The sequence below is a fragment of the Oryx dammah genome, unplaced genomic scaffold (genome assembly GCF_014754425.2).
Source record: "Oryx dammah isolate SB20612 unplaced genomic scaffold, SCBI_Odam_1.1 HiC_scaffold_24, whole genome shotgun sequence".
NCBI classification, from domain to species: Eukaryota; Metazoa; Chordata; class Mammalia; order Artiodactyla; family Bovidae; genus Oryx; species Oryx dammah.
In genome coordinates, this window is record NW_024070208.1 from 28,775,425 (window position 1) to 28,797,901 (window position 22,477).

The 22,477-nt window shown below is 40.2% G+C and overlaps 1 protein-coding gene across 4 annotated transcripts in view; it reads right to left on the reverse strand.

Annotated features, from left to right (window-relative positions):
- FRY (FRY microtubule binding protein) overlaps positions 1–22,477 on the reverse strand; it is a 323,252-nt gene that overhangs the window by 67,854 nt on the left and 232,921 nt on the right. For all 4 annotated transcript variants that reach the window (XM_040267100.1, XM_040267099.1, XM_040267101.1 and 1 more), the window contains 7 exons: positions 19,075–19,229; positions 12,480–12,579; positions 11,867–12,038; positions 6,759–7,015; positions 6,134–6,280; positions 4,091–4,259; positions 2,729–2,819 (listed from right to left, as the gene is read on the reverse strand). In XM_040267100.1, the coding sequence (XP_040123034.1) occupies positions 2,729–2,819; positions 4,091–4,259; positions 6,134–6,280; positions 6,759–7,015; positions 11,867–12,038; positions 12,480–12,579; positions 19,075–19,229 (1,091 nt within the window). The remainder of the gene's footprint in view (positions 1–2,728; positions 2,820–4,090; positions 4,260–6,133; positions 6,281–6,758; positions 7,016–11,866; positions 12,039–12,479; positions 12,580–19,074; positions 19,230–22,477) is intronic.

A 22,477-nucleotide genomic window follows, 5' to 3' on the forward strand; every position in this document is an offset into this window, starting at 1 on the left:
CAACTCCCGGAGTTCACTCAAACTCGCGTCCATCGAGTCCGTGATGCCATCCAGCTATCTCATCCTCTGTCATCCCCTTCTCCTCCTGCCCCCAATCCCTCCCAGCATCAGAGTCTTTTCCAATGAGTCAACTCTTCACATGAGGTGGCCAAAGTACTGGAGTTTCAGCTTTAGCATCATTCCTTCCAAAGAAATCCCAGGGCTGATCTCCTTCAGAATGGACTGGTTGGATCTCCTTGCAGTCCAAGGGACTCTCAAGAGTCTTCTCCAACATCACAGTTCAAAAGCATCAATTCTTCGGCGTTCAGCTTTCTTCACAGTCCAACTCTCACATCCATACATGACCACTGGAAAAACCATAGCCTTGACTAGATCGACCTTTGTTGGCAAAGTAATGTCTCTGCTTTTCAATATGCTATCTAGGTTGGTCATAACTTTTCTTCCAAGGAGTAAGCATCTTTTAATTTCATGGCTGCAGTCACCATCTGCAGTGATTTTGGAGCTCCCAAAAATGAAGTCTGACACTGTTTCCACTGTTTCCCCATCTATTTGCCATGAAGTGATGGGACCAGATGCCATGATCTTCGTTTTCTGAATGTTCAGCTTTAAGCCAACTTTTTCACTCTCCTCTTTCACTTTCATCAAGAGGCTTTTTAGTTCCTCTTCACTTTCTGCCATCAGGGTGGTGTCATCTGAATGTCTGAAGTTATTGATATTTCTCCCGGCAATCTTGATTCCAGCTTGTGCTTCTTCCAGCCCAGCGTTTCTCATGATATACTCTGCATAGAAGTTAAATAAGCAGGGTGACAATACACAGCCTTGACGTACTCCTTTTCCTATTTGGAACCAGTCTGTTGTTCCATGTCCAGTTCTAACTGTTGCTTCCTGACCTGCCTATAGGTGTGATCATATATATAATCAATTAATCTACCTATAGGTAGATAAACCGATATAGTCAATATGAAGGAATTAGATATGCATGACCATATAGGCAGCACTGGGCTTCCCAATGGCCAACAGGATACAGTGAAAAAGCAGGAAAGCAGGAGATGAACCAGAAAGCCTCTTACAGATATTATCTGGTTGCAACGTTATAGTGAGAGCTGGCTTCTTCATTTTAAAGACCACCACTAAAAATTTAGGCAGGACACTCATAACTCTGGTCCTAAAGGGGCCTTTGAAATGAGATGATAATATATGGAAATATATCACCTTTCTACCCTTAGTATAATTAAGGTGAAAATTTCAGACTATACAATGAATGATAAAGAATGTTTTCCTCCCACCAGAAGATAGAAACATCTTTAGATAAACGTGTGATTTTTTTTTTCTTTTTACCATTAGAGAGTTTTCCAAAGAAGGTACCAGCAAATATAGACTAAAAAATAACATGTGAATTCATAATCTTGTACTGTCATTGATGAAAACCTTAATCTATTTCTGAGAAAGAAAAATGTTAGCAAACTATAATGGAGAAGGTCTGTTATTCATGAGCCACTGGGTCAGTGCCTTTGATCTGAAAGGAAACCCAGACGATGAGCATTTTGCCTTAAGGCAGTGTGGCCAGCCAGTAATAAGCATGTTGAGGAATTTGCTGCGGTTGACTTGAGAAAGAACTTTCAGAACTCCAGCCCTGGGTCAGATAACTTCCACCTGTAGCCCCTGATGGGTTTGTATGTACACAATGAAATCACAAAGCATCCAGGGGCTTTTAAAGCTAAATGAATTACTTTCATTATGTGATCCCCTAAATTTTCTTCAGTATGAATCTGTATCTCATTTTTTAAAATTAAGTGAAAGGGTGCCCCATTACTTTTTACTAGAAAATACTTAGCCTTGTAAGTGTTCAACATCATGAGAATCATCTTAATTTTTATTTTCATATTTAAGTCCTGTTTATCTCTTTTGGTTTGTGTCTCTGTTCTTCACATTCAACTGCAGTAAATAGTGATCCAGATGGTGCTTATGAATAGTTCCTGGGCAATGTGAAAGCGGAAATATGCACAAGAGAAATACTATTGGTAAAGAACTAAGGGGAAGGACATCAAGGTTTCTTTTAGACAGTGTTCTTAGTTAACCGGGCTTCCCTGGTGGCTCAGAGGTTAAAGCATCTGCTTGCAATGCGGGAGACCTGGGTTCAATCCCTGGGTCGGGAAGATCCCCTGGAGAAGGAAATGGCAACCCACTCCAGTATTCTTGCCTGGAAAATCCCATGGATAGAGGAGCCTGGTGGGCTACAGTCCACGGGGTTGCAAAGAGTCGGACACGACTGAGCGACTTCACTTTCACTTAGTTAACTAATATGTGACAGAGTTAAAGGTAAAAGAAGAATGGTGATGTTTCATAGAACTCATGTCAAGACAACTACTCTGAGGAATTATTCAAGAACCAGATTTGCAAATTTCACATGGCTATTCCCTCTAACTAAAGATGGACTGTGCCCACTAGCAGAATAAGGTGTGGTTGTTATTAAGCCCGGGGGTAAACAGGCTTCAGCCACTAGAACAACATCCCTCTTAATCTTTGCTCTGGCTTTGCTCAGGAAGAAATGGTTATCTTTAGGGATACACAGAGCAGTCTGAAAGTCAATCTGTGTTTCTAAAAAAGAAAGGATTTGTGTATGTATATGAGTGTGTGAAATTTATGAAGCCCTGCAAATGTTACTAATGCTTTGCATAGACAATTGCTGAAAGTTAAGCTGCATGTTAAGCCAAATTTATGCACCAACCTCTCATCAGATTCTTTCAGTATCTTGCTCTCCTCAGCATCTGGAAAACTGTCCTGGCCGGCAACCACTGTATTGCTGCTGGAGGTGGTTCCTGTAGGTGAGATTAAAGAACAGCTCAGAAAGAAATGCTTGTTGTGGGGGTCAAGCTCAAGCCTTAAGTGATTCCAGGAAAGGATTTCCTGTAAAATCCCCTGTTTGAAAGATTTCTTGCATCTTCTGCATAATCTCAGACACTCTGAATAACCTTCCAAGCCCACACCACTGAAGCGAAGAATCCAAGACATCTATTATAGTCAAACCAAATTCCTCAACTCTCTTACAAAGTGAGGCTACAACGTTCCTGAAACCCTCTCTTCCTGGCTACTTAGGTAATGCGCTTATTTATAGTGGCCAGTCCTGCCGCTAGTGGCTCTAGCATTTCTGTTCCAGGAGTTATGAAATGAATGTTAGAACATTCCAAATGCCTAGAGTTTCCGATCCCCAGGGCACCGCTTCTCTGTGAGATCACTGCTCGGGCAGCAGGGTCTGGGGCACAAAGAGGGCATAAGAGACCAAGGCGTAAGAGGAGAGAGGTTTGGAGGCAATCATGGTGTTAAGGGCAGCGGAGGAAGACAGCATCAAGGAGTTTGAGGAGTGTGGTATATATTTCATACAATGATGCTGAGAGGCTGACTGAAAAGTGGTAACACTAGTGGAGGGGTCAGTTCCGTCAACCCTAGGAGAATATCGGCCCAGAGAATCCCATTAGATACAAGAAGGAGGGTCCAGAAGTGAGATTCCTCCAGGACTACAGTGTCCACCGTAAGCTCAGTCTAAAATAAAAATGTATATTATCATATGTGAAACAGATCATCAGTCCAGGTTTGATGCATGAGACAGGGTGCTCAGGGCTGGTGCACTGGGACGACCCTGAGGGATGGGGTAGCAAGGGAGGTGGGAGGCAGGTTCAGGATGGGGAACACATGTACACCCATGGCTGATTCACGTCAATGTATGGCAAAAACCACTACAATACTGTAAAGTAATTAGCCTCCAATTAAAATAAATAAATTAATAATAATTTAAAAACTCTGTGGCATATGAGTCCTGGGCTCTCAATTGTTGGTTATCCTTACAAGACCATTTTCATTAATCGGACAAGGCGCTAAGAGTCTCTGCTATCCTTAAACCTTCTCTAAGATGAATGTATTGGGTTGGCCATAGAAGGTGATATGGAAAAACCCAGACAAACTTTTTGGCCAACCCAATATATGTAGGAATAAGAACAAGCAGCAAGCACCTACTCATACCCCTTCAATTCTCTACATGAAGGAAAACCCAGAGTTGTGGGATAAGGCATCCACCCAGCTGCCTGGCCCCTACCAGAGGCCGCTGCCGAGGCCTTGCTGCTGGCTGTGAAGCGGTAAAAGGGCGGATTGTCGCAGTGCTGGACAATGGGGTTCACTGGCTCTGTCTGCTGCAGCTCGAAGAGCAGCTCCTCCATGGTCTGAATGGTGTTGTTTCGGCACAGGTAGACAGCCACCTTCTTGATCTGAGACGAGAAATGGAACACAAGGGATATTTCCCAGAGCAGCCCATGGGGATGCGAGGTTGTCGACAGCAGAGGTGGTAGCCTGCTCATTTTGATGACCGCAACACCTCCCAGAAGCGCTCACCGTCCTTCTCTCCTAGGACGAGCCAAGGGTCTGGATTACGGCTGCCCAGTGGGAGCGGGGAGGGGGAAGGATGGGAAGAAGGGACAGTTAGGGAGCTGAGATGGATATGTACACACTGCTATGCTTAAAATGCATCACCAACAAGCACCGACTGTAGAGCACATGGAACTCTGCTCAGGGTTATGTGGCAGCCTGGATGGGAGGGGAGTCTTCATCTGGTGGAGAATGGATACCTGTGTATGCATGGCCGAGTCCCTTCACTGTTCACCTGAAACTATCACAATATTGTTAACTGGCTAAACCGCAAGAAAATAATTTTTTTTTTTAAAGCCAATCTTCAACCTAAAGACAAAAAAGTCACCATTTCTCACATGTACATCCGGTAGGAGTGGGTTGTTAAAAGTCTTACCTTCCCTCATGGCTGAGTTTACAAAAGCTACTTTTGGAATAACTTGTGGGCTAAGGATGACTTCTATCTAAACTTAAAACTTGCTACCTGGGGGCCTCCCTGGTAGTCTAATGGTTAAGACTTCACCTTCCAGTGGGGGCAGGGAACTAAGAACCCACATGCCTTAAGGCCAAAAATCCAAGACATAAAACAGAAGCAGTATTCTAACAAATTCAATACAGACTTTAAAAATGGTCCACATTTAAAAAAAAATATCTTCCAACAGAACAAAACAAAACAAACCTTACCATCTAAGGTCTTATCTTGAGAAAGTATTTTATTTATGCAAACCACGGGAGAAAAACTGCTAGCTGTGTTCATTTAAAAAGGAACTCAGTCTCCCGTTACTCTCTTCAACCAGAGAAACAGACGAGTCTGAGCTGTTTGCATGGTTTTAGGTTTTAAAAATAACTCTGGATTAAATCTCTGCCTTACTGCAACCCTCAAGCCTGAGGCTCAGAAGCGCCAATGAGGCTTACATGGCCCAGAACAGCAGGGCAGGCAGGCACAAAATCTCTCAGAAAAACAACCAGCACACAGACACCAACTGTGCGAGGGTTTTCAAAATGCAGTTGTTTCACTGGTCACCTCACCTTTAAATGCGGACACGAAGGTGGGCATGTTAGTAGGATTTTTCTGTTGCTTGTTTCTCTCTTTTACTACCTATCTTTGAAGAGATAAACTGGAATATTCTACATATTTATTGTTTTAAGAGCATCAGGATGTAAACACAGAACAATTTTTATTAGTAATAATATAATGTGTTACCTAGTATCTCTTACATAATGGGTCTAATGTTTCTAAAAGAAAGATTTAGGTAATTATGAAAAGAATGCTACTGCTGCTAAGTCGCTTCAGTCATACCCGACTCGTTGGGACCACATGGACTGCAGCCCACCAGGCTCCCCTGTCCCTGGGATTCTCCAGGCAAGAATCCTGGAGTGGCTTGCCATGCCCTCCTCCTTCCCGACCCAGGGATCGAACCTGTGTCTCTTGTGTCTCCTGTACTGGCAGGTGGGTTCTTTACCACTAGTGCCACCTGGAATGTGGACTCCTTAATCTCAAAGTTTCTGGGTCCAAAGACTTACAAAGGGGATGACAGAGATGCCACGAGGACACTAACTTGCAATGCAGGGGGCAGAAGGGAACTTTTATGTGCCATCTAGAAAGCTCACAGGAGATGAGCATGACTGATGAAATCTGACATCTCTATTCTACTTGTGCGATGATAACATTCTGACTTGCAACTATGGATGGAACCAGCGACAGAATAAGGACCCCAGCCTTGGAAGGGGCACTCACATAGGGCAGGAGGAGGGTGTCGCTGCTGACCCCACACAGGCTGATCAGGAACTGCAAGGTGATCCGCAGGTTGTTGCTCCATTTCTCGTTGTTAGCTAATGCATTCCAGGCATTTTCCATTTCCGGCCCAGGAACTTCATCCCCATACTGTAACCGACAAAATAAAACCCGGCCCGGGAGATGCGTGGGAAAAATGTGAGGATGCAAAATGTCTGATGAAAAGTCATTTCAAGGGTCACAGTCATCTCAAAATCGTTAAGAAGGGGGAGAATGGCCACACGTCACAAAGATGCCACTTTCCATGAATTTATAATGCACACTTCACTACTGCCCAATACTTTTTCACATGATGATTCAAATGCTAGGATCATATAATAACGATGATAACTGGGATCACGATTACAACTGTGCTAAAATACACATAATGAAGTGTCCCACTGTAATCAGTTTTTAAGTGGGCCGTTCAGTGGCCTGAAGCACATTCACACTTGTGCAGTGGTCCCCACCATCCACACCCTGTTGTTGAGACTGTTAATGGCAGGCACCACTTTCCCGGGGCTTGATTAACCCCGGGTTTCCTGGGACGCGGGAGCCCGTGAGGAAAGTGCAGCTCCTCGGCGCTTACCTTGGCCGTCATGTACATGAGGTTGTTCAGCACCAGGGACGTTGCCTCCGGGGAGCCCCAGCCACTGCCTTTCAGCCCCTGAGAAGCTGTCACGTCTCCCTCTCGGTCCTTGGCATCGTCCTCGGGGCTGCTGGGGCTGGACCCCGGGAGGAGCAGCCTGCTGTCCACCAACTCGATGTTGTGCAGCCAGGGCAGCAGGTAGGTGAGCATGATCTGACGCCCGTTGGGATGCGTTGTGGGGAAACGCTGGCTGACCTCTGCAGAAAACGGCAGAGACCGCGAGCCATGTCATCTCATCAGACTGAACCAAAAGGTGAACAGCTAGCGGAAGTAGTACGTTAGAGCGGACACGACAGGAATCAGAAGGACATATGCCCAGATCCCAGTTTGTCCACATACTAACTGCATGAGACTCTGGGTTAGTTACTGAAGTTCTCTGTCCCTCAGTTTCCTCATCTGTAAAATGTAAAATGGGTCCCACACTAGTTGATTGTGAAGACACAATATGCCTGTCATCCAGCAGGCTCTTAATAAACAGCAGTTAGGATTATTATGGGCTTCCCTGGTGGCTCAGACAGTAAAGAATCTACCTGCAATGCAGAAGTCCTGGGTTTGGTCCCTGGGTCAGGAAGATCCCCTGGAGAAGAGAATGGCTACCCACTCCAGTACTCTTGTCTGGAGAATTCCATGGACAGAGGAGCCTGGCAGGATACAGTCCATGGGGTCACCAAGAGTCAGACATGACTGAGGGACTAACACTTAGGATTATTATAACGATGACTATTATCTCTCCATTATACCTAAATTTTACAAAGTGCCTTGCACAAGCCATGAGCTGTTAAGAAGTGAGCTGCAACCCTCCAGGAAGAACAAACCCAGGGTGTGATGTCCCATTTGTGGTGTCCACGAGAAAACTGCCAACTATGTGGAAGGTGTGTGCTTGATGCTGCGCTTTGTCTTATGAAATAAATGAGTCAAAAAGGTACAACTGTATGGCCAGTCTCCTCACCATTACTTCCTCTGATAGCATTTCTGCATTGTTTCACTGGCAGCAGCGTTTCATCTTATGATCTGAATAAGTTTTCTACAGAAACAAAAGCACAGCTTTATATACCTGCTGCAAGCTCTGAAGTCATCTCCTGTTTCTAATATTTACAGAAGAATTTGTTTTATCCCAGGGGACTTTAGAAAGCTTGGCTAATATATTTGTTATCATCCACATGGCATGTAATCTCATTTAGAGAGCTCGGGCCTGCTACACAACAGAACCACACAGACGCCAGGAGATGGTCCACTGTATCCTTGAAACAGAGACTTTAATTGATTTGGCCTTTGTCCTAAAATTACAACTCTTTTATTTTGAAGAATAAGAGTATATTTAATGCTGTGCTACAAGTCAGAAACGTTATGCTGTTATATATCACACAGGTCAAAATCTCAAAATTGACTTAAAGTCCAAACTTACATGGATGTGATGACTGACACTATGGACTTTCATGACACATATTCAGATTCCTATAAAAGCACAACACTTATTTAGTCCAATATACTGGACCTTTTCTAGTTGCAAAAATGCTCTTCCAGGCACCATGGAGACAGGAAGGATTAAAGATGTGGTCCTCTCCTGAGGAGGAAGCTCTGAGACTAGTTGCGTCTACAGATAACCCTGGGGCCAGGTAGAAAGTGACGAATGACACAACAGAAGCAGGGTCCTTTGGGGTTCGATGGAAGAAAATGATTCTGGTTATAAAGATTTGGGGCATTTTGATGGCAAAAGAACCATTTAAACTCTGCTAGAAAGATCTGGGGCAGGGGGAGGTTCCTTGGTGGTTCAGTGGTAAAGAATTTGCCTGTAAACAAAGGAGATGTGAGTTTCACATTGGGTCAGGAAGATCTCCTGGAGAAGGAAATAGTAACCCACTCCAGTATTCTTGCCTGGGAAATCCCACGGACAGAGGAGCCTAGAGGACTATAGTCTATTGGGTCGTCACAAAGAGTTGAACACAACTTAGCGATTAAACAACAACAGAAAGCACTGGGACTTGGGAGAGAAATAAATCTTTCCAATCATAGGGACAACTATTTTAAGACTGTCTGTCATCTTTCAACAGTGGTATAAATCTACAGACTTTTTGGAGCAGTAATCACCTTCTATCATATTACTTATTTATGTAAAACAAATTTGTATTTATAAATTTCATGTTTATAAAATGTATAAGCAATTTCCTTACTGATGCTGTCTACTACATCTTGTCTGTTAGTCATAAGTCCGAGAGGGTAGGGATCTCTGTTTGGGGTACCCCATGCTTCCAGATCAGTTATAAAGATGTTTTAAAGGGAAAAGAGAAAAAAGAAATGCTGTGACATGCAGACATCATTCACCTCTCCAGAAACGAATTAAATAAACTGTAAGACAATGTCAGTGGGATACTAGACCATTTTCTGGCTGTTTGGGCAAGACCTAAATAACTAGCTTGGCTTCTTACAAGGAATTAAGTCATATGAAACTACAGGCAGTAAAAATCTCGCCACAGGGTTTTTAATAGTAAATGCAGTATAAACAAAGGCTAGGAATCCATTATAATCGCCTTACTTTCCCATGCTATTTTATAAAAGTTATTTTTCATACGTTGAAATAGCCAAAAGGTCAATTCTTGACAGAAACTAAGGCTGAACTTGCTTGTAACTCAAATCTGCTAGACTGTTTCTCTTCTCTCTCTCCAATTGTCAGACTCTCTCCTCTTACCAGCTCCTCCCTTGAAACAAGCTCAAATCTAGCTCATCCTCTGACTGCATCCACTGTAAGCCCCATCCTCTCTTTCATTGCTTCTTTCTCAGCCAAGCCTCTAAGATCTGGCTTCTGCTGCTGCTTCTCCCTGGAAATGATAGTTACCAATGAATTGTGAAATTTATAGGGTTATCTTCAGACTTTATCCCCCAGGGTCTCACTATTCTGTAGGAGGTTGTGGACCACCCTCTACCTAAATCCTGTCTTCTCTAGGTCTCTATGAAACACACCCTCTAGGTGTTCTCTTTCCATAAACATGCCTCCCTTCCCTCTTTGCTCCCTCACCCTTCCTTGGCCTGGTCCTTAAAAGTTGGGGTCCGGGTTTTTTCTTTCACTCTCTCTGTACTCTCTCCATTCATGACCTCATTTATTCCTGTGGTTCTTGTCCGCAATGGTCTTCCATGAGCCACTGCCACTGGGCCTTCCCTTGGCCCTGGTCTAGCTATACACGAGGGTGTCCAACAGACACCTGAACCCAATAACCCAAACTGATCTGCCTGTGAGCTCATAACCTCTGCCTCGCCTGGAACCTCCTCTTCTCCTCCAATCAGCTCTCCAGATGGGATTATCACTCCCCCACCTCCCAGATAACACACCAGGCATTTCCTTCGTAGACCCTGCCCGCAGCTCTTGACTCTGGTCTCCCCCTCTGCTCTCATGCTCAGGTCCTCATCATATCCTCCTTGGACTGGGGTCATCATCTCTCAACTGCTCTCCTCTCTCTAGACAGGATGTTCTGTCATCCACTCAGCGCACCACAGGAAGAGTCTCTCTAAAACTTCACTCTGATCTCACCCCTCTCTTCTTGTTTGAAACTGACAAGTGGCTTTCAAAACCCAAGCAGCTTTCTTGAACGTCCTCCCTGTTCACAGACTTCTGAGTGACTTCAAGGAGCACAGATGTAGTCTCTGACCTGCAAACTCCTAGGAACACAAAAAAGGCCTTCCAAGATTGACTTCTGTCTCTCTGTCCACAACCATCTCAAACTTTCCCCCTTCTCTGCATGTTATGTTAGCCAACCCCTCTATATAATCTCTCAAAGGCACCATGTTGTCCTATACCTCGAAGCCAATGCATACGCTATTTCCTTTTGCTGTAATGCCAATCCACTTGCCAACTGCAATGTCAACTATTTATCTGCTTTGCAAATTTCTACTCTTCTTTCAAACTGCAGCTCAGACATCAACTTCTCTGGGAAGTCTTTCCTGATATTCTTGACCCAGTAATTGATGACTTCTTGATCTTCCATCTCACAGAGAGAATGTGCACCTCATACAGAAGTATAATTTGTAAAATTACACTCGCTACACTGTATCATAATCATGTGCTTGTACATTTTTCTTTATTACTAGACGATGAAACTTCGATGGGAAAGACTGCTTTATTTGCCTCTGTATTTCTAGGATCCAGGTACAGTGCCTGGCATACAAATCTTGGTCGAAGTGAAGAAAAATAAATGTTAGTTTTCCAAGAAGAAAATTAGTTTATCAAAAAGGTTTTTCTTGAGTCCTCCCACTGTTTCAGGCACAATGCAGGGATGTGACTAATCTATCTCAAATAAATGGATTTTCCAAAACATTATTCACAAAGATTACTTATAAATTTGTGCCCTAAATCAAACTCTCAACAAATACGTAGCAACATTCAAGCTGCAAAATACCATCAACATCATCACCAAAAAGCAACTGACAGCAATTACTTGTATGAGAAGTTGTATGTGTGTGTGTGTGTGCGCGGTCAGGGGGGACACACGTTCAGTCGTGCCTGAGTCTTTGTGACCCCACGGACTGTAGCCCACCAGGATTCTCTATCCATGCAATTTCCCAGGCAAGAATACTGGAGTGGGTTGCCATTTTCCCCTCCAGGGGATAAAGTTATATCTCTCACATTTAATTTCTTGGGGAAGTTTTACATACACAGTGATTATGATTCATCTAGGCATCCCCACACTTGTCCTTTGTTTGTTTATACCCACACTGTTTTAGATAAACACACTCTTTTATATTTAAGGATATTCTGGAATTTACTTTTATATGTAACTGAACTTGCATGCGTGCTCAGTCACACAGTCGTGTCCGACTCTTTGCAACCCCATGGACTGAAGTCTGCCAGGTTCCTATGTCCATGGAGTTTTCCAGGCAAGAGTTCTGGAGCGGGTTGTCATTTCCTACTCCAGGGATAACTGAACTTAGCCCAGTGCAATTTTGATTGATGCATTTATTATCAATAATTTTGACTCTCAATTACACTAGAATTTTACGAGTAAGAATACTTAGGGCAGAAAGGATCACACATGCCATGACTGACTATTGCACGGTACCTGAGAAGAGAGGAAGAGTGAGCTCGGGGTACATCCTGGCCAGTTCACACGACAAGAAGGCCAACGACACGCTGTAGAGGGGCGGCAGTGGGCCGTGAGTCCCGTACAGAATACTGCCAGGTCTTTGTTCGGCTACTTTCTTCGAGTACACAAAAAGCTTTGCTTCAAGGATCTATAAAGAAGTAGGAGAGTAGCTTCGGGTAAACACATGTAAAAATGTGTATTTGTAAAACTGAGATAATATTGTTACCAGTTTTGTACTATGACTTATTAAAATTATACCGTTCTCATGTGTCCACAATAAAAAAAAAAAAGAAATATGAAAGTCATAAACAGTATGAAAAAGCATTGGCTGGCTATCTCAAGAGTATTTATATTGAATACAGTTTTGTAATAAACTAAGGAATGTATATTTTAACACTGTATGAAAGGCAAAACATCAGTTACTATAAAGTTTAGAGATAATTAAGTATTATTTTCTCACTCATCATATCCACCAGTGATATGCAGAAATACATGAATGTGTGGCAATAAACAGCAATCCAGTGACCAACTACCACTTCCATTTTCTGTGTTCAGGGATGGAAGTTTCTCTGTAGTCAGTGATACATGCCTGCATGAGCTGCATGGAGATTTCATAAATCTCTCTGTTGGTGTCAGAGGCCTTGAACAGAACAAGGTTTAACAGCGTCACTATGTCAAAGGGATAGTTCCTAAAACAAAACAAAACAGTACAGTTTATGGGGTAGCCTGGCTAGTAACCTTGATAAGTCACTCCCTCTCAAAATTCTAGACAGCACACTGACCTCAGTCACACGCACGAATAACACTCCCAAGCCCATTTCAACATCCCCATCTGCTGTTTATTAGTAGGTGAAGGGAAATTGCTCTGTGGTTAAAACTGAACATTGTCAAATCAGCTCAGTGAACACAAAAGTCTACCTATTGCTAATACATTTTTGATGAAAACCAAGAACAAGAGGAAAAGACAGAAGACAATATGTCTAAACTCAACAGCTCACTGCCTTAAATATTTTCATTCAATCCGTCTAAATGTATTGAGCACCAAACATCTATCAGAAACAACTGCAAGGTACTGACGATACTAAGTTAGCTAGGCTGGTGCCCTCTCTTAAGGGAAACTCACAGTTGAGTTAAGGAGACAAACTATACAGTCTAGTTATGAGGAGGAACCTGGGATTGTCTGTAGATGAAACAAAAACCCTGACAAGGGACACTACATCAGGCTTGGGGTTAGAGGACACTCTTCCAAGGGAGGAAACAAGTAAACTGAGTCTTGAAGCACCAGGAGACAGGGGGATTGTAGCAAGGCCACGGAAGGGGTAACACGGGGTGCATTCTATGCATAGAGGATCGCTTCTTGAAAGATTATACATGTCAGAATACCCCTCCCCCAGTACACAGGATTTTAAACCTAAATGTGCTTATACTGCCTACATGTCCATGTTTCAGTGGACAGTGAGGCTCGTTTGGTCTTCTCAGCAGCTGTACAGGGTTCCACAGTATCAAGTGTCTGTCACTCAGTCGTGTCCAACTCTTTGCGACCCCGTGGACTGTAGCCCGCCAGGCTCCTCTGTCCATGGGATTTCCCAGGCAAGAACACTGGAGTGGGTTGCCATTTCCTTCTCCAGGAGATCTTCCTGACCCAGGGATGGAACCCAGGTCTCCTGCACCGCAGGGAGATTCTTGACCACCTGAGCCATCAGAGAAGCCTGCCCATACTATGGACAAACCATAAATAACCACTCTTGCCGTGGACGCTGTGCCGCCTAGACCTCCCTTCAGGACAGGGGTGCTCCATCCTCCCGCTACCATGCTAGAGGCTGATCTCTCTGGTTGAACCCTTCTTTGGGAACTGCCTAGACCAAGGTCATGCACGCTCCCCAGCAGTGCTTCCCATGGGATTGCTTGAAGTTTCTTTCGTCCACCAGGTCCTGTCTCCCTCACTTCCTCACAGACGTTGATCCCAAGGGCATTCCCTAATAAATTTCCTGAACTCAAATCTCTACCGCCGGGTTCTATTTCCTGGGAAAGCCAACCTTGGACACACACTCACAGATGTTTAAAGGTTCTTTTTATTTTTTTCACTATGATAACTTCACAAACACCAAATGGGCAAGTATTTCTTTAGAACAGATTTCTAGACAAGGTCGTGCAGGGTCCAAGGGCATACTTAAAATTTTGGTAGATACTGCTGCTATACTGCTGTCCAAAGTGGTTTTATCAGTTAGCACTCTAACATGATTACTTTTCTAGGACTACAATTTTAAATGAACAAAAATGCACGAGGTTGATGAGAAACTGGGCAAGCTCCCCAAATAACGGTGGTGAGGATGGTGATGAGCCGTGGGTAATGTTTATGTTATGACATGCTGACTTTGTGTGAGTTACCATACCAAGTCCTTTACCAAGATTTCTGACTTAATCTTCACAACAAGCCTGTGAGGCTTAGAGACGTTAAATTCTCACCCAAGGTCAGGGAGAAGGAGTGGAGCCTGGATTCCATCCCGAATTTGTTTGACTCCCAAGAATTCAAACACTTATCCACTGTGCTGTCTACCTCCTAGACACCCCACAATAGGTCATTTCATGACCAGTCTAATTTAGAATTCTTATGAACTGCAGTATCTGGAAACAGACCTTTCTGTGAAAACAGAAAGGTAACTTTCTTCTGAGCCCTACAGTAGCACAGATGTCTTACCTACATTGCTGTCTCTGATTCTGGGACTTAATACATATATATTTTTATATAAATAAACACTGGAAACTACTAGGGATCACTGGTGATTTAAAGGCAGGAGAAGAGTAGACAAAGCTGCCCTCTTATGCAGGGTTATGCCCTTAACCATGTAATCAGGGAATTCGATTAGCTGCTTAAAACTGAGTTATGGAATTGAAGGGGAACCACACTGAAAGAAGTAATACAGATACAGAAAATGAAAGAAACCCAGAGAAGGAAAAAATCAGAAAGCTCTCCAATGAGTACAAGAGTACAAATAAAACATCTGTACTTAGACATTTAAAATAGGCTTAGAAACAGAATCTTACATTTTTCAGTATTTAATTATTCAGCACAGACAGTGGAAGGATAAAAGAAAGACAGCTATGACATAAGAATAAAAATAAAATGGTAAAATAAATATAAAAGGTAGATGTGGTTCAGAAAGTAAATAAGAAATAAAACTGATTTTTTTTCCATCTGAAAGAGGAAATTTTGAAGAATTTGAGAAATACCCATTAGCTCTGGCTTATCTAGAACTAACTGATGAAACTCAAGATTTGAGATAATTTAAAGAGAAATGGATTTTACCAGTTGATATGATTACATCATAGCTCTTTGCCTCCAATAGCTGTTGAATAATAACAGTAATAATAATAGTGTTTACAGGGTGCTTACTACGTGCTAGACCTTTGGTCAAGAGATTGTTTTTCTTTAATCCTTACCCTAACCCTGTTACCACTCGTATTTCACAAATGAGTAAGCATTTGAAGTAAGTTGTTCAAGATCACACAGCTTAATGAGAGACAGAGCTAGAATTCAATCTCAAGACATTATGTTTCCAGAGTCCAAATTCCCAAACTCTGTGCTCTGCCGAAATTCTCCAGGTGACACAATCACCAGTTAGGGAGGACGACTGGCGTTCGTGAAAGATAAGCTTCCCTGCCTTCTTTGGTAACAGATGGATGCTATTCTCTTAAGAAATGTGGGGCATTTACTTTTAAGAATTCAAGTTTTGAAGTAAGTCAGAAAGAGAAAGACAAACACTATATTAACACATATATATGGAATTTAGAAAGATGGTATTGACAATCCTACACGCAAGGCAGCAAAGGAGACACAGACGTAAAGAACAGACTTTTGGACTCTGTGGGAGAAGGCGAGGATGGGATGATGTGAGAATAGCACGGAAACATGTGTATTACCCTATGTAAAACAGCTGACCAGCAAGCTTGATACATAACACAGGGCACTCAAAGCCGGTGCTCTGGGACAACCCAGAGGGATGGGATGGGGAGGCAGGTGGGAGGCGGGGTTCAGGATGGGGGGACACATGGACATTCGTGGCTTATTCGTGTTGATAGATGGCAAAAATCATCACATTATTGCAATTATCTTCCAATTAAAATAAATAAATTTTTAAAAATTTGATTAAAAAAAAAAAGAAGTCAAGTTTGCTGTACCTGATTTAAATTAGGAAAGATTTACAGTTAAGGCAAGACAGGCATATAAACAACAATGACAATAAAAACCACCTCCAAAAATAAACCCAACATAATTCTTTAAAAATTAAAACTTTGATCTTGTATATACTTCTAAAACATCTATTAAATATATTTGAGGAGTATGCTGGAGAATAAGAGTGAAAACAATGAATTCTTAAGTATTTAATTAAATGTGAAGAGAATTCTGCTGAATTAAGCCAATGATTGGAAGCAGTCTATACTTTTAATAGACAGCACATTATTTACCTTGGTTTACAACCATGGAAAGCCATTTAGTCTCTTTCTCAATTTCCTAATCTGTTCTAAAGTGATATAATTTGGAATTGATGGAAAAATTAATGAGAACACACACAGGAGCCAAACAGTTATTGGAACTAATGCTGGCAGACAGGTGAACTGTTTTGTGCTATAGTACTGAGCTGCATTTAATAGCTTTTACTCAAATATGAAACATATCATGAAAAAGCCTCCAAAACTATCAGTTTTACGATCACTTTCTACTTTTATCTTCACTTTCTCTTATTCATGTTCTACTCTGACTTCCAAATCTCTCAATGTCAGCAGAGTCAGACTGTAGCTATAATTACAGTTATAATTTTGACTGAAGACCAGCAAGCTCACAACACACACACATTTATAGAAATAGAAGGGATTGAAAAGAATGCAGAGAATCATTTTTTCCTACTGTCACAGCTGTCGAATATAAAGATTTATATATTAGCTATGTAAAAATTGCTTTCATTCTGAAGGTAGAAAATTTTAATCTACATTTTTAAAATGTTACATCTTTTAGGTATTTTAAAGTCAATTACAAGTGGTTCCTTAATAAATGAATCTGCCTATAAGTTGCCATATTCCTACAAAAATACAGCCAATATTCGATCATATATTGTAAATAATTATTATATATAGTATATAATAATTATTATATATAATATATAGTAATTATTAATTTATATACTAAAATAAAGTAATTATTTTACTTTACAGGAAGAATTCTTTGCTTTAGAATATGTCTTGTAGGAGTTACTGTTCACATACCTTGTTTCAAGAATTTAAAACATGATCCAGTTTGTGTGTGACTTTTTAGGAAAAGATTATTTCATAAGTGATTTCGGTGTTTTTTTTTTTAGAAGTAAACTTGCAGAAGACAAAGGCTAAAACACCGGAAGCGCTTTTGAAAAAAATACTGAAAACCTAAGTGCAAAGTTGCTTCAGCAAATCTGGAGACTTATCTAAACTACAAAGACTGACAATTTATGGGAAAAGAGAACACATTTAGGCCACAGCTGAAACTTGAAATTCTGAACATCTCTGTGGCAAGAAATGACAAGTGCTGGTCACCGTCTTAGCAGTGAGGTCACAGCCACGGCAGCATCTGGCCCTGACCTTCCCTCAGAATAGATGTGTCACGAGTGTTAGCTGACAGGCAATATTTGTTTAAGAAACCAAAATATCTTGGGATGCTATCTTTCAAAACCTACTCTAAACATAGAGAGCTTTATAACCTAATATTTTTGTGACTGGGATATTATTGGAATTGAGACTATATTGCTAAATCCATAAAAACACTTATTTGTGCTCCCTAAAAAAACCCTAGATTTATTTAGAGGAATGCACTGTGATATTTTATGAGATGGCCATGCAACGATATAAATTTGACTAAGACAGTTCAAACCAAGTTCACTGGGAGAAGGGCGGCAAAGGGAGGAAACTTTTATTCCTCTTACTTTTGTCAGATAAACTTATGGTCCAAGTCATAGATTCTAAATATGTTCTTTAAAATCAAAGAGCAGAAATTTGTTTTTAGAATGTTGAAATATCTGAAAATAAAACAATCCTCCAGAGAAAGAGACTTATAAAAAATGTTATTTTGTTAATATCCTATAGGATAAATGTTTTTTATTTAGTATTGCTAACATCAAGAAATAAACTGATGGAAAATCACAGTTTAGATTATCATCTGATATGACTTTATGGAAATTAAAATCTGTGTATAATAAAAATTTTACTACTAAGATTATGGAAGATGAATGCTTTAGACATGAAACGTTATCTACCATCTTCATAAAAGAAAAATACTAAAGAGAAACTTGTCTCTTTAAATAGCATGCTCATTTTAGGTTTATTGAAAGTAGATGTCTTCTAAAATTCTGTTCTTATTTAGAACCATAAAAGATTGGAATTTAAAATGAATTTACTTCTATTCCCTTTATTTGGTAGCTCAGGATAGCTATTTAAAATCCCATATTTAATTAAAAGGGACAATTAACAGTCTATATAAGTCCTTTCAAAAATAAAGGTGGGCTGCCTTCTCTCCATTTGTAATACATAATAAGCTCTTTCTTGGGAAGAGCTGTTGTAGTCTTGGGAGTCTTTATTAACCCTTTCATCTTAGCTATGAAATTATTTCAATAAACTGTAGAGATGAATGACTCTGCTGAATGACTGATTTACATAGTGAGGGCAGTGTTTTTAAAAGCATAATCTCTGGAAACCCAGGAGACACATATTTTTTTTTCTCTTCTTCCTTTCTCAAGTTTTGTACAAGAGAGATTTAATGTTTTTAGGTTGCTTCCTGAGTTTAGTTTGGTCTCAGCATGGCTGAAGGGCTTATAGTTCATACTTGTCACAAATATTTCTAGAAATTCCTTAAATGGAATCTTGGTCATTTTCAAAGCCTGCTCTAATACTTCATTATAAATTTCCAGGCAACTAAAAAAGAAGGGTGCTTGAACTACAAACCATTCTCCTGGTAGAATGAAAACTCAATGTAGCTGTGAACTTAGAACAGTCTATCTTCTGGGGAAGGATAGGCCATTTCTATTTCCTTAGAACTTACTCCACTTGGATGTCTGCAGAAACAATCAGCTCTCAATTCTCAATCAGTTCTCAATATGATGAAGAGCAACCTTAATCTGTAGCTGTCAGTGACCAGTAGCTTCCAGTTAAAGAATCCATACCTGCTTCCACACACAGTAGCTATGGCCTTGAAACAACCAGACGCAAGTTGGTAGGAACCAGTGTAGCATCGGTCAATCGCCCAGTTGAAAAGGTTTATTTGGTCAGGATTTAGTTCCAGTAGCAAGACGACAACCTCGCAGCCAAGTTGATGAACCTGAATACATGGAGAAAAGCAATCCCTCATGTTTAATGAAAGATTATTCTAGGAAAGACACAAAAATCGAGCTTAGTGAATGTAAATTGGGCAAAAGGAAAGTGAAGACTGAACATCCATCTCGATTAATTTTTATTCCACAAACAGGTCTTTAAAAGGATGCAATATTGGAACTGGAAATTCAAATGCATAAACTAAATTTGAGTCACTGTCAGTCTATCATACAGGGTCCACTCATTCTCTATTTTTAACTCTGAAAAGGTGACAGAGACTTCATTGGCAAATATTTAATACTTGAAAATATTTAACATATTTTTGAACAATACATGTATTTGGTTTAAAAAATTAAATATATAAAAGAAAAGCCTTTATGCATACAAAATCCTTTACAGAAAAAGATCAGAGGAGTATGTTTATTAGGCTTGATTACTAAATACACTGTGTACACCTTAGCTAACAATCTTTGAGAAAGAAATATGCTATCAATAAAGACTTTTAATCCGACTTTCATATGAAAAGATCACCATGCTAAATAGAACAGGATCATTAACTGATGATTCTTGAAGCTACTGCTAAATACTGGATGGTCACATTCATGCAGGATAAGCCTGGTGTCTGGGGGCTATTTTCCCCTCAGAAAGTAACATTTTCCCACTTCTTGCTGAAGTTATTCATTCTCCTATCCATAGCAATCACATTGGAGAAGGAAAAATTATGACTTGTTTGTTCTTATGTTATAGGGTATGGGCCCGGAACTTTACTGTGTATCAAAATTACTTAAAAAAAAAATTTTTTTATTGGTGCATAGTTGGGAAAAGAAAGTAAAAGCGAAAGTTGCTCAGTTGTGTCCAGCTCTTTGTGACCCCATGGACTGTAGCCCTCCAGGCTCCTCTGTCCATGGGATTCTCCAGCCAAGAATACTGCAGTGGGTTGCCATTCCCTTCTCCAAGGGATCTTTCCAACCCAGGTCTCCTGCATTGCAGGCAGATTACCATCTGATCCACCAGGGAAGCCCTCCTCAAGAATAACCATTATCCTGATTTCTGGGCTCTCCAAGTGATGCAGTGGTAAAGAATCTGCCTGCCAATTCAGGAGACACAAAAGACATGGGTTCAGTCCCTGGGTTGGGAAGATCCCCTGGAGTAGGAAATGGCAACTTGCTCCAATATTCTTGCCTGGAGAATTCCATGGACAGAGGACCCCAGTCCATGGGGTCACAAAGAGTCAGACACGACAGTACAGCATCCTGATTTTTACCACCACTGAATAGTCAGAGTTGTTTGAACTCTATCTAAGTGGAATTATGGTATTAATATGTAATATATATAATTTTTGTCTTTCACTCAATTTATGTTTAAAAGTCACCTACATTTATTTGTTTTCATTGTTGCATAATATTCTAATTCATGATTGCTCCACAATTTATTCATTCTACTATTGATGAACATCTGGGTTGTTCCAGCTCTTGACTTCATAATACTGCTTTAAATATTTCTGTACATGTCTTACATTGCATGTACTGGATAATCTCTTTTGTATCCTACTTTATTTTCTAGAAACTTTAATTTTTCAGCTTTCACATTTAAATCCACAAACTCTCTTTTCCCATTTGTATCTTACACTAGCAGACAGTTCATCAACAGTGTTGTGTCAGTTTCTGGTGTACAGCAGAGTGGCACATTTACACATACCTATGTATCTATTCTTTTTCAAATTATTTTCCCATTTAGGTTATTACACAGTACTGAGCAGAGCTCCCTGTGCTATCCTATAGGTCCTTGTTGGTTATCTATTTTAAGTATAGCAGTGTATATATGTTAATCCCAAACTCCCAAGCTATCCCTCCCTGCAACTCTTCCCCACTGGTAACTGTAAATTTATTCTCTAAATCTGTGCATCTGTTTCTGTACAAACTGTTTCTTCTTTTTCACTCCTGCTACCTTATTTTTTCTTTTCTAATCCACTGGCTACGATCTTAAGTATAATGTTGAGAGAAGCAGTGAATGTGGCTTCCTCAGTCACGCTAATCTCAGACAACACTTTCAATATTCACTATTTAGTACAATGTTTACTATAGGTTCTTCTTTTTAAGATACCCTTTATCAAACTAAGGTTTTTTTTATTCTTTGTTTCATTAGGAATTGCCCTCGTGAATAAATGTAGAATTTTATTAAATGCTCTTTCTGCATCTTATTAAGATGATCAGGTGATACTTTCTTCCTGAGGCTTTATTAATATAATTAATATACAAATGAATTGAAGAACATTTGAATATTAAACCAATCTTGCAGTTCTTGAATAATCCCAACTTGATCTTGAGGAATCCTCTTTTTAATATATCACTGAATTCAATTTTTTAATATTTTGCTTAAAGTTTCTATATCTATGTTCAAGAATGAATTTGCCTTTTAGTTGTCTTTCTTATTAAATCCTTGTCACATTTTAGTATGAAGGTTATATGGGTCTCATAAAATATATCCAGATGTGTTTCCTTTCGATATGTTTTCTCCTTAAGGATTTGTATTAAATCTTTGCAATCTGTTTCTTAAGTGTTGAATTAATCCATAAAGCCAACTGGTCCTAAAAAGTTGTCTTTGTGGGAACACTGTCACTTATAGATTAAATTTCTTTGCTACTTATCTGACTATTCAGATTTTCCATTTGTGCTGTGTTTTCTAGACACTTGTCTATAATGTCAAGTTTATTGGCACAAAGTTGTTTATATGTTGTCTTATTTTTAGCATCTGTGGCACCTATAGTAATGACCCTTTACATTTCTGAGTTTGATGACACACGTCTTATCTTTTCTGATCAGACTTCCCATGGATTTACTAATTTTATTAGTCTTTTAACATAATTCAAGTTTTTGGTTTAAATGTGCAATTCTAGTAATTTTTCCTCTTTAATTAATCTGTACTCTTATCTCTATTATTTCCTTCAGTGTGCTTTTTTTGAGTGTGACATGCTTTTTCTAACTTCATGAAATAGATGCTTGGTTGACTGATTTCAGTCTTTTTTCTTTCCAATATATGATTCATTCTAAGCAAGGTTTTATTTACAACCCACATGTTTAGTAAGTAGTGTTTTCATTATTCTTCAATTAAAAATATTTTTCTATTTTTATGTATTCTTTAAAACACTGTATCTGGAAGAGTATTTCTTAACTATCTTTATTATCTATTACTAGCTTAGTGTCGCTGTGATTAGAGAATACAGTCTGTGTCATTTCAATCATTTGAACTTTGTGG